The 12383-nt window shown below is 47.5% G+C and overlaps 1 protein-coding gene across 1 annotated transcript in view; it reads right to left on the reverse strand.

The window, feature by feature from the left end:
- Positions 1–12383, reverse strand: part of N (neurogenic locus Notch protein) — a 370307-nt gene that overhangs the window by 8029 nt on the left and 349895 nt on the right. The window contains exons 9-10 of the mRNA XM_011502136.1: positions 746–1289; positions 73–603 (exon numbers count right to left, since the gene is read on the reverse strand). Coding sequence (XP_011500438.1) covers positions 73–603; positions 746–1289 — 1075 coding nt within the window. The remainder of the gene's footprint in view (positions 1–72; positions 604–745; positions 1290–12383) is intronic.

The following is a 12383-nucleotide window of genomic DNA, read 5'->3' on the forward strand; positions in this document are numbered from 1 at the left end:
GGGGGGGGGGGGGGGGGGGGGGGGTGGGGGGGGGGGGGAGGGAGCAGAGAAAGTGCGCGGGAGTGTACTCACTTGTTGGGCGAGCAGGGGTCGAGTTTGTTCTCGCAGTTGCGGCCCGTGTGGGGCAGCTCGCAGACGCATTTGTAGTCGTTGACGAGGTCGATGCAGGAGCCCCCGTTCTGGCAGGGGCTGTTGGCGCAGTCGTCGATGTTGGTCTCGCAATTGACGCCCGCGTAGCCTGGCAGGCACTGGCAGCTGTATCCGTCGAGCCTGTCCTTGCAGATACCCCCGTGCTGGCAGGGGTTCGAGCCGCACTCGTCGATGTCGACCTCGCAGCGCTTGCCACCGTAGCCGGGCAGGCAGTGGCAGATGAACTGGTTGACGCCGTCCTCGCAGGAGCCGCTGTTAATGCACGGGCTCGAGGCGCACTCGTCGACGTCGCTGAGGCATCGGGCGTCATAGTAGCCCCGGGGACACTCGCACCTGAACCCGTTGACGAGGTCGATGCAGTGTCCGTCGTTAGCGCAGGGATTCGAGGCGCACTCGTTGATGTCCGTGTCGCAGTGGGGGCCCGTGAAGCCGGGTACGCACACGCAGGAGTACCTGTCGCGTCGGAAAAATTCGTCAGTTTAGTGGGATGAATCGATTGGCTTTCATGAGCCATTGGACCATTATCGGGGCTATCGGGATTACCGGGATTATCGGCATTATCGAGATTATCGAGGTCGCGCGAATAGAGGCTCACCTATTGATGCCGTCGGCGCACGTGGCGCCGTTCATGCAGGGATTGCTGTAGCACTCGTTCACGTTGATCTCGCAGTCGTTGCCGGAGGTGCCCGGGCTGCAGATGCACTGGTAGCCGTTGATCTTGTCCTCGCACCTGCCACCGAATTTACAAGGGCTACTCTCGCACTCGTCGATCTGCATCTGGCAGAGGTTGCCCGTGAAGCCGGGTATGCAGTTGCAGGTGAAGGAGTTCTCGCCATCGATGCAGATGCCGCTGTGGCAGGGATTGGATTGGCAGTCGTTGATGTTGGTCTCGCAGGAGGCGCCGGTGAAACCCGGTGGGCACTCGCAGGTGTAGCGGGCGATCGAGTCGTGGCAGGTGCCGCCGTTGCGGCATGGCGAGGAGGCGCAGTCGTCGATGTTGATTTGGCAGTGGATGCCCGCAAAGCCGTCCGCGCATTTGCATTTGAAGCCGTTTATCAGGTCGGTGCAGATGCCGTTGTTGAGGCAGGGGTTCGCCGCGCACTCGTCTATGTTTATTTCGCACTGCGTGCCGGTGAAGCCTGAAGAAGAAAAAGGAGACGATCATTTTATTGCACACCCATCGAGGACCTAATTATTATAGCTTAGTATTATGGCGAATCTGGGCCATTGTAAGGCTTAAAATTATAAATGATTGCAAAGTTCAAAACTTCCAACGTAAATAATTAAATTATGATTAGACGGTAAGTGCAACATTTTCTTACAATAAGTTTATGAACAAAGGCCATATATATATATATATATATATATATATGCACATAATCTTATAACGCGGGCGCTCTCAGTGGCGAATAAATCTTGGCATTTCGAGTCCACCATAAGCACACACAAACTCGTACTTTCCATGTCAATATCCTTAATTGATGGATCGACCATGCATATTATCGCAAAGAGCGGTAATAAAATAAAGCAAATTAGTATCTTGTTAAGGAACCACCGCTCTTTTTTAGCAAATGAAATTATAATAAAAGTAGGAGCTCGTATTTTCTCCGTCGTATTATTATTAAAAAAAAAAAAAAAAAAAAAAAAAAAAAAAAAAAAAAAAAAAAAAAAAAGAAAAAATAAAAAAAGAAAAAAAAGCACAAAACTTATGGGTGAAAGCAATATATATATAAGATAGTTTGAAAGAACTCTCCTCCTCCATCCCACCCCCCGACCAGATAAATAGAAGAATGAACAAACAGCTGCCGATGCAGACTTTCACGCGCATGTGTATCTGACGCTGTGAAAAGTGCATTTTCTCACATTGGACGATGACGTACCATCCGAAGGGATAAAACGCTAAAACCAAATGGACTTTGCGGTTCAACGTCAACAACAATCGTGGGGCAGGAGATCCCCGAGCTGGCGTTTCGATATATATTTTTTTTTTTTTCGACCCCGAAAACAGACGTCGAGAGCGATCGCATGCGCGAACCGTTAGTCCTCGTGAGGTTATGTCGTCTTGACCGCGCCAATTATCGCTAATTGGGCAGTCCTCGGTAATTGATCCGACGACGGATGTCACCTGGTGCTAATTGCAGCCAGTCGATCGATACGTACAATTGCACCCTCGCGAAGGGAAGGAACCGTGAGCAATTAGGCGAGCGCTAGGATTAAAGGCGATCACGGCTTCCAAGGAATCGTCTCGATCTTTATTGGCTTCATTGCAAGCTTACGCAGGCAGGATCTATTGCATAAATTAACTTTATCATGACACGAGTAGACGAGGGGAGATGGGGGTGGGGGGATTTATACAGAATGTACATAAATAGTTGGTGGAACCCTTGGATCGTAATGTGATTAGCGATCCCAATTGTAAATTGTATATTAGATTTTTGGCTCGTGCGAAGTGTATGAGAATAGGAGGAGACGTTAAATAAAATGTCTCCCATCTTTCGAGACAGACAGGAGAATATTTCTTTAGCGAATAAAAATTCCGATAATCGACCTAAATAATTGAGTAATTGAGAATCATCGATTGATAAAATTTTCAAACGGCATGAGTATTAAATGGAACGGAAATACCGCGAATGACAAAGTCGCGTTTCTGATTGATGTTAACTGGATTTCAAACGATTGTAGAAGCGCTGACGACTTTTTGCGCACTACGCTGTCAACGGTACTTACGCGCACTTGCTTCTAAAACAATTACGTCTTGTCTCTGCTTTTACGGCGACTCAGTTTCGATACGAGTCGTCGTCCCCTTCCCATGCTCGCCGTCAATTAGGGATTTTTCATTTCAAAATCACTCTAAATCGCTCGAATTTGCTATTACTACAAAGCCATTTAACTACAAATAGGCGGCAAATAATAATATTCCGCGGCCACCGCGAAATGTTCGTCTCGGCGACTACAGCCTCGTCGATTCTCACTTTGCGCAAACAAATTATCGAAAGCAATCGGAATAATTGAGCGTCCGTCAGTCTCTATCGGTACAAGATATTCTACAAGCTGCTTGACAACTTAACGTTTAGAGTCTCTCAAAGTACGTAGCATCCAGTATTTAAGCATTACGAGTCACCGACTAATAACTAAACCAACACTAAACAACCCACGCAAAGACAATCATCTAATTAATCCATAGAGAGCCATAGCGAAGGGCCAATGAAACTTTCGAGGCTACATCTTTCTCTCTCTCTCTCTCTCTCTCTCTCTCTCTCTCTCTCTCTCTCTCTCTCTATCTATCTATCTCTCTCCATTCAACGCCAAAATCATGACAGCGCTCCGTCGCATTTCTCGCGCTCTATTCGCCAATCGGGGCTAATGGACGCGCTTAATACACAATTCCGCAAATTTCGCCGGGCTCCCCTATCCACGAGGATGTCCATCTCCAGGTTTCCACTTGGCCGGACGCCGGCGATTTTCATTATTATGCTATCCTGCCTCAGTACCGGCAAGACGCGGACCCACGGTATAATATATAAAGTAGCGCACAACTACCTCTGGCACGCGTAAAGCGATTCTATTTTTTTTCTCGCTCTCGCCTCATACGGCCTTTCGATATTCGCCTCCTCGTTCTTCACCCCACCCCACCGTCTGCCACACGCAATATAACGCTCGAGCAATCCGTGAGCTTTGCTCAAATGGATAAAGGGCAGGGCCCTTTTGGTTTAACCACGTCCAGCCGTAGTGGATGTACGATCGACTTTGTACATTAAGTGCGCGATAGCAATATCCGACGGACATTGCTAGGACGTCAATCTCGTGGCAACAGGCGGAATCCCATAATCGAGCCGACCAACGATCGAAAAATCAGAAAGTCCCGTGCATCCGCCACGACCCTCCCGAACGAGGAACAAGAGCTCGGATTACGTGCGCGTTCCCGAGCGCCGTGGAGACCCAAGGATCTTTAGGCGAGGCAATTTTACGCGCTACCAACGGCCCGTCCCTCCCGCACCTGCCCTCTGCTTCCGTCCCTTCGCCACCGTCTCGAGTTTCTTCGCCGAGAGGACCTACCTGGGGACGGGAGGTGCCCCGACGACGACACCGCGATGCCAGACTCGGATGCGCAATCGTGCGGAACCTCGCGGGACTACTCGCTAAGGGCGAAGGACCGCGCGAGCTCCGGGAATAATAACGCGAACGACTACTAAGGGGCATGGGAGGAGGAGGAGGAGGAGGAGGAGGAGGAAGAGAAGAAAGAGGCGGGATGGATGGCCGGGGAGAGGGGGGGGGGGCGGGGGCGGGGGGTAGATGTCGGACCACGGCATCGGATTTCATCAAATTCGAGCTCGAGGCCCGGGACGTAAATCAGGCGGCGATGGCGTCGTCGTCGGCGTCGGCGGTGCATTTACATCCTCCATGGGGCACCACGCACGCGCGCACCCATAAAGGAGATCGAGGTCGCGCATGCGCTTCCACGAGACGCTCGTGGGGATAATTTTTCGCTCGCCTCGTTACGCGCGCCCGGCCCCTATTCCTTTTTGTAGCCTTCCCGTTTTAGGTTCCTCGAACCGCCGGAGGACCAATACCTCGCGCCATACGTGCCGCGCTCCATAACTTCGTGATCGTTTAGCCTCGGACTGGCCCGATGCGCACCGGCGCTCGCGTGAGAACGGCCCGCCGCCACGGTCGCTGCCATATTTTCACCTACACATCGTATTCGAGGAGCGTAGAGAGTTAGTGGGATTGAGAATTTCGTGGATGTGGTGATCCCTTGGATATGGCAGACTGCTGCTGCGTAGAGACAGACTCGCGCCTATCGAGAAAAAAAAACGCCAATATTGATGCATCGTAAGGGGAAGCAAAGGGAAGCAAAGAAAATCGAGATAACGATGTGCGATTAATTTCAAATATTTAAGAATTATCTATTAAACCATATTTTTTGTCGAGCAGCCGCTTCCAACTGATGATAAAGATATTGATTAAAGTATCATTAAGTCGTCAATTCGTTGATCAATTATTAACGTGTTTCAATTGAATGAAGGAATTGAATTCCTTCGAACAAATTGAAAATATCAAAAGTCTTTTAATTAATTAGGATTAATTGGATGATGAAAAATATCCATCTTTACTCCGACCCTCTGGAATTTCAGTGCAATTGATAGTCCCGCGCGCCTACTACCGTTAATGCCCGTGAATTATCAGTGATGCAATTTTCGGGCGTTCTCTCTCTCTCTCTCTTTCTCTCTCTCTCTCGCTCTCTCTCTCTCTCTCTCTCTCTCTCTCTCTCTCTCTCTATCTATCTATCTATCTATCTCTCTCTCTGGCTCTAGTACGCAGACGCGCGCACGCTCATCTCATCGCTGCCCGTCGACTTCAACGTGCCACCGCTTCAACTGGCACCTCGGCGATGCGCAATAAAGGGAAACTCGACATCGAGTGAAAAAATAATTGCTCTTTCGCCGGATATTACAGACAGTTTTAGCATTGGGAGTCGAAACGCTAGGACACGTGCTCTTGCGTTGGTTTCGTTGGATTTTGAAAGGAGGTGGGCGCACCGTTTCCTTCTCGAAGGAAAATAAAAAGTATCGCGAGCGCTCGTTTAATGAAGCGTCATTTCATCGTCGTTGTCTAGCTTAAGAATATCGATTTTCTTAAACGAGAGCAGCACATTGTCTCGAGCAATCTTAATAATTCAATACCATTATAAGTTAAAATGTTGCCAAAGCCACGACCGTACCTCTTCCCGATTTATATTACAGACATCCTCTCTCTCTCTCTCTCTCTCTCTCTCTCTCTCTCTCTCTCTCTCTCTCTTTGTTCGTGTGCGCTCGTGTGCGTTCGTCCTTCGTCAATCCCGTCGTCGTCACTCCTTCCTGGCCGTTCATTAAAGCGCGAGTGGCGCGAGTGGCGCGAGTGGCCCGAGTACGTCCCGAGCGTCCTGCATAGCAAGTAATTCGAGCGTCGAGTCCTCGCGACTGGCATCTCGCGCGATAAGCCAGTCGCTTGCGCCACTCTATTAAATATAATGCACGATATACTGGGGCTCCCAGGTCTCGCAGAGGAGAGGATGATGCTGTCGGGCCCCGAACGCGCGAATGACTTACGGCGGCTCCGAGTCAGGAGAGCAGAGCCGACCAAGGCCACGCATCAACACAGTCCGCGGACTAACGCCTTCAATGATCAATTTGGACATTAGTCGGCGCTGGTTGGTATGCGAGGGGCCGCGGTTGGTCGATTAGAGTTATGGCCGAGTCGCCGATGCCGCCGCTTCATTCAATGAGGCGATTACGTTATCGTAAATCTTACCCGACCCGCGAGCTTTTCAGCGTCTCCTTCATCCACGCCAACGCCGATGGATAATACGCCGGAGCGCGGCTTACAAATCGATCATGTGCCAAACGTGCGTGGAAATTCCTGGGATCGGTTATTGGGATAGGGCGAAGGTTATGTTGCTCGAGAGCCTTTGATTAACGGAATACAATGTGTTAGAGCACTATCGTTAGAGGGTAATAAATCTAACAAAGCCCGTGCCTTGTTTAATTGACAAATTACGGACGGAATGTAGCGGTCACTCCCTCGGCTTTCCTTAAATCGTCGTTACAGAGTGTCGTCGTCTATTACGTTAAACGCGATTATTTGATACGCGAAAAATTTCCATTGTCCGTTGGCCTATAATGCTCTTCGCATTCGGGAATTTGCGAGCTGGCCAGCCAACTGAATAGTGGATAAAATATTTACGAAAGATGATAAGGAAGGGTAAGAGCATAATTCACGGACATACATTAGCAGACGTACGAATTGAAATATTGATCGTTGAGGTTTGCGAACTAAGGCCACCAATAAATACAATAAATAGACTTTAAAAAGTAATGTCGGAAGCTGCTCGACCAATTACTTCAACAGCAGTCGGTATCGCAACAAAAAGCCCAGGCTAATTGCACCGAAAGGAAACTCCAATAAAAATAATCGCGCTCGCTAATCCAGATACAATGTAGCCGAGCGAGAGAAAAAAAAACGCTGCGAAATTAGCCACGACCCGCGCAATCATAGCCTCATTAATAAAGGAACTTAACGAATGAACTAGTTGCGATCTTATAATGCCGCCTGATCTAGCAAACGAGCCAATGGTTACGACGAATCATCCCAGTCCCGATGCCGCCATTATTGTAAAATAATCGAGCAGAGATGGAAAGAAGCCCAGTTCGAGGTTCTACGAACGCACTCCGATTGAATCTCCTTGGCGGTAAAGACGAGGAAGACGGCGAGTAAATCTTTGATTGGCCTTAAGACGCGTCCGTCGCTCGATAACCGAGTATCGACGTTTCTGCCGTTATGTCTGTCGTGGAATTAAATGTCGGCGCCTTTCGCCTTCCACGAGACCCGCGTAGCCTTATGTCACATGTCATTTCGCAAGCCGACCTTATTTATTCCTCCGCCGATTTCTTTATTTCTTCGGCTTTTCCATTGATTTTCCGAGCCAATCGCAGCGACGTTCTTCGTTTAAGGAGTTCTTTGCGCCGCTGGTCGGACAAAATAAAAATAACAAACAAATAAACGAAGAAACTTTTATGAATTCCAAAATTCATCGATTGGACGCTCAGCGTAAACAATGATGAACTCGAATGATTAATTATTGGCCATAATCATTTGGCACACAATAATCAGTGACCTTTAAACGATTAATTTAGATGACCTCGATGTCTCGTCCACGTAAGCGAGTTCGCGCGTTAATATTGCAATTGGATAACCCGACGGGCCGATTGAATCTATTATTCGATCCGAAATTAGGGGCTTGTGGGATCAATGTGATAAATAATACGACTAGCCGCGTCGCTAGTCTGATTGTTCAAACTGTTAAATAGGAATAAATCACGGCGATTCCCATTTCGTCCCATTTCGAAAACAATTTCCAACAACGATTCGCTGCAAATAATAATTTCATTCGAGTATGACAATGACATTGAAAAAAGGAGGACTCCTCCATGAGAGAAATAAAGTGCAACGTGACCTTAAGAATCGGTCTCCCCCTTGCGTTCCCCACCCCAAAATCACGTCCGAGCGCAAAAAGGTTGGCTCGTCTCGTCTCGTCCAGAGTGCGCAATTAGTGGCTGAGCTCGATTGATCGGTCGGTGTGCCGCTGTGGAAAATTCGCTTGCGCTCTTCTGGTTTATCGGAGAGAGATAGACAGATATATAGATAGATAGATAGATAGATAGAGATAGATAGATAGATAGAGATAGATAGATAGATAGAGATAGATAGAGATAGATAGATAGATAGATAGATAGAGATAGATAGAGATAGATAGATAGATAGATAGATAGAGATAGATAGAGATAGATAGATAGATAGATAGATAGAGATAGATAGAGATAGATAGATAGATAGATAGATAGAGATAGATAGAGATAGATAGATAGATAGATAGATAGAGAGAGAGAGAGAGAGAGAGAGAGGAGGCAAGAGAAAGACAGCTTAAGAAACAAGGGGGAGCTCTTCGGGCAACGGTAAAACGTAATTAAGGGGCAGCTTCGAGTGCCATTAATGTCGCGTTGCTTCTTAGCCGGAGTCTCATATTCTTTATTGTTGTTTTTTTTTGTTTTTTTTTTTGTTTTTTTTTCATACTCTTGCGTCTTCGTTACGCACGCATTGTGCCACCCCAGCGATTTCGAAGATTCTCTCATTCGACGCGTTTTAAAATTACATTAAACTTAATCACGATAACTGTACAAGTGCGCCGGAATGCGAGCGGGTAGGTGGCTCTGTTGGTAAAGTAGTTTCGCGCTTGATTGGAAAAATCGTGCTTCAGTCGTGGCAGAAGGAAATTCCTTGCGTTCGAGTGCACAGCGCGCAAAACAGGTTGAAGCGTCAACTTTGATCGATATTAGTGAACTGCATGCATGCCCTACGAGTTTTTAAAGCCATTCCATATTTCTCATAATTTTTGATAATGCGAGCTGTGTGTACGTTTTTCAGAACCGCCAAACTCTTCTATATCGAACCAATCGAAATGGTCCACCAATCAATATGGTCGTTCGCGACTGTCTTACGGCTGCTCTTAAAATTGTCGGAAATAACACTTGTGGAAGGAAAGGGATTAGCGACATTTGCGTCATTTGCCTGTTGCGTATCGACGGCTATTATCCCTATGGCTTTTGTCATGGTCAATGAAATCGGCAATGCAATGATTGGATCGGCCGATTGGCCGGTAGCGCCAAAGGATCCATAGACTAACACCAACGTAGTAATTTTTTTTTTGTTTTTTTTTGTTTTTTGTTTTGTTTTGTTTGTATTTGTTTTTTGTTCATAATGCTGCGAGCGTCCGACGACTTGATAATGGACGCGGGTCTGGTATTCGCTAGAATTGCGCAGAGGGGACCAGGGACCGCGGAAGTTGAGGCGAGAAACTTTTCGACCTCTCGAATGTGCGCGTAACTGTAAAAAGTGATAGCTCGCCGTGGAAAGGCACCTTCGGCCGGAAAAATCAGGAAATACAAGTCCGCTCGTAAAATCTCGGGGAGAATGGCCGTTGTTGCGTGGCTGGTTTTCCGCGAAGGCGAGTATCTCCCGCGACGGAAATATCTTTGTTATAAGGTTAAAAGAGCCGGGGAAGTGGCCGGGAGTCAATGCACCTCTTCGCTCGCCTCTCTTTTTATCGTAATTTTTCAGCAAAGCGACGCATGCCGCTCGGGCACAAAAACTAGAGACAACTCTCGTGCTTTCCCGGCTGGGAAAACGGAAAGGACAGTTTGTTTAAAAGCCTTGGGCGAATACCGTAAATCAACGACGCGAAAGTTTAATGCCCACAATATGCAAATACGTACATGTCACGGCCTAAATCATCGATTAGCACTAACGCGGCAACCTTTACAACATCGACTTGAATTCGAAATTTGAATCAAAGCATCGTTGTTTAATTCGCGGGTAAAAAAGAAAAAAGAGAGAAACCGCGAGCTCGCGCGTATGTTTAAATGAGAGTTTCAATGAGCGTGTGTGCGTGCGTGCGTGCGTGCGTGCGTGCGTGTGTGCGAGATAGAGATAGATAGAGAGAGAGAGAGAGAGAGAGAGAGAGAGAGAGAGAGAATCGCATAATTAACGACATTTGGATCGATTCGGCAATTTTTAATGGCGTAATCATAGTGCGCATAAGACCATCCCAATTAATCGGCAGGAAGAAAGGCCGCGCGAGACTGTTTTTATTTATCTCGCGTTCCTCCAAGTCAATCACGAGATACTCGACTAATTATATCGATGCGTCATAATCAAAAGTGCCCGCGCGTCGATACATGGCACAATTAAAAAGTTCATCCGCTTATTGAAGCTTCATTCGTTCGCCCTTTGGAATTCGTCCCTCCACTTCTTATTGATCGCGAGCGTTCGTATGGTCCTTGTTAATGATATTTATGACACGAAGTTCATCGCCACCTTCCCAGTAATACCTCGCCAGTAATTGTCTTGAAAACAAAACAAAACATAAATATTTCAATTGTTTTTTGACGAATTAATCGGAACAGTGCAGACAATCGTCGCGAGTGCTAATTCCGCTTGACATAATCGTTACGTCATGGGCAAATGGTTCTTTTGCTCGCGATCATGAGACATTCGTGGCTAGACAATTGCCCAAAAATATTTTTCTTTACCTTGGAATATTATTCGTACGGCATAGCGGAGGCTAGGCGAGCTTCAGCAAAACTCGCGGCAAACAAGCGCGCGCGCGCGCGCGTTCCCACATACGCACATAAATGACAAAAATAAAAACAAGTTCGTTAAGCAAGCAAATAATTAGCGACATCGCACTCTCCCTCAGATACGAACAATTCAAATGCCAATATTAGTACGCTAGCGGTAATATAAAATCTCGGTTTGGCCTCTTTTCGCGCCGAATGTACGCGTCCATAGCCATAACTGTGAAAAGTCACCGACAATAAAGCTCGACTCTCGCAAAAACTTTCTCCCATCTCGCTATCTTGGATAGTCCGAGATGCCGCTGTTTGCCGTTTGCTTGCCGTTTGCTTGCCGTTTGCTTGCCGTTTGCTTGCCGTTGCCTGACGCCGCTTGACGCCGACTCCCAGCAAAATAAATCAAACGAACTATCCGACAGACGTAGATAAGTGTGTCGGGCCGATAAAACGGGAGTTGGGTGTGTCCTAACCGAGTCGGCGAGTGCCGGTGCTGAGCGGTGAAATTTACGCGAACCTCTCTCTCGAGAATCGATCATTTTTACGCCCCGTTACACTCTCGCGAGCTTTTCCATGGCAAGGAGGCAGTGGTGGTTGCCAGAGACGCTTGAGACACGCCTTGGGAAATCGAAAATGCCCGTTCCCATCCATTTGTCTGGACGAGCGTTAATGCACCTTTACGAATTTATCCGAAGGCTAAGAAGGGCTCGTTGCTACTTTAATAAGCTCCCCTTAATGGAAACGCAATGCAATCCGGCTAAACGAGACTAACGACCGCGATTGAGACAATCCAGCCTCCCTCGTCGCGCGAATCCACCTAATGATAATTAACGCGTTTTGGTATCGAAGCTGGATGGCGTCAAACACAAAACCACTCATCTACGGGTAAAAGAATAAAAAATGAGAGCTTAGATCGACCTATCGGAGAAAAAAGCGAGTGACTTGAAATGGTTCGATAGACAGCCAACGAGGAAAAGCGAGACGATGATAACGGAGATGTTTGACTGCTCGGCACTCGGATGTCCTTTATCCTATAATTTATCCCTTAGTATTATCGATGACCTAGATAGTGGAGTGGTGAGGTGGCGAGGCAGAGCTTTAGTAGCTGGGCGGGGAGGGGGGAGGCGAATGAGGAGACGGTATTTGGGGTGAAGAAGAGAGAGAGAGAGAGAGAGAGAGAGAGAGAGAGAATGGAGACGACGCGAAGGAACAATGTATACATAATGAAATATCAGGCTCGTGGAAATGTTGACGAAGATGCTGTGAGTTTCGGGGAATCTTCGCCTAATATGGAGTTTTAGCGTTAAATCAATGTGTTTTGCGAATCGCTTGTACTTATGCGCGACAGCGTTAAATATTTTGATAAGGCCATAGTTTTACGAGGCGCGTAGCTCGCTCGTCCATTTCCCGCGCGAGCCAATAATAAAGCCACGTAAAATATCTAGCGATTCCGGAAAATTGTTAAGGTCAAAATTTTTAGTTCCCGTGGCGCGTCGCGTTGTTTAGGCGAGTCGCGGATGGTACATCGTACCACACGCACCAGGAAGAAACTCGTCGTCGGACGCGAAA

This window comes from Ceratosolen solmsi, unplaced genomic scaffold (assembly GCF_000503995.2).
Source record: "Ceratosolen solmsi marchali unplaced genomic scaffold, CerSol_1.0 scaffold43, whole genome shotgun sequence".
Classification (NCBI taxonomy): domain Eukaryota; kingdom Metazoa; phylum Arthropoda; class Insecta; order Hymenoptera; family Agaonidae; genus Ceratosolen; species Ceratosolen solmsi.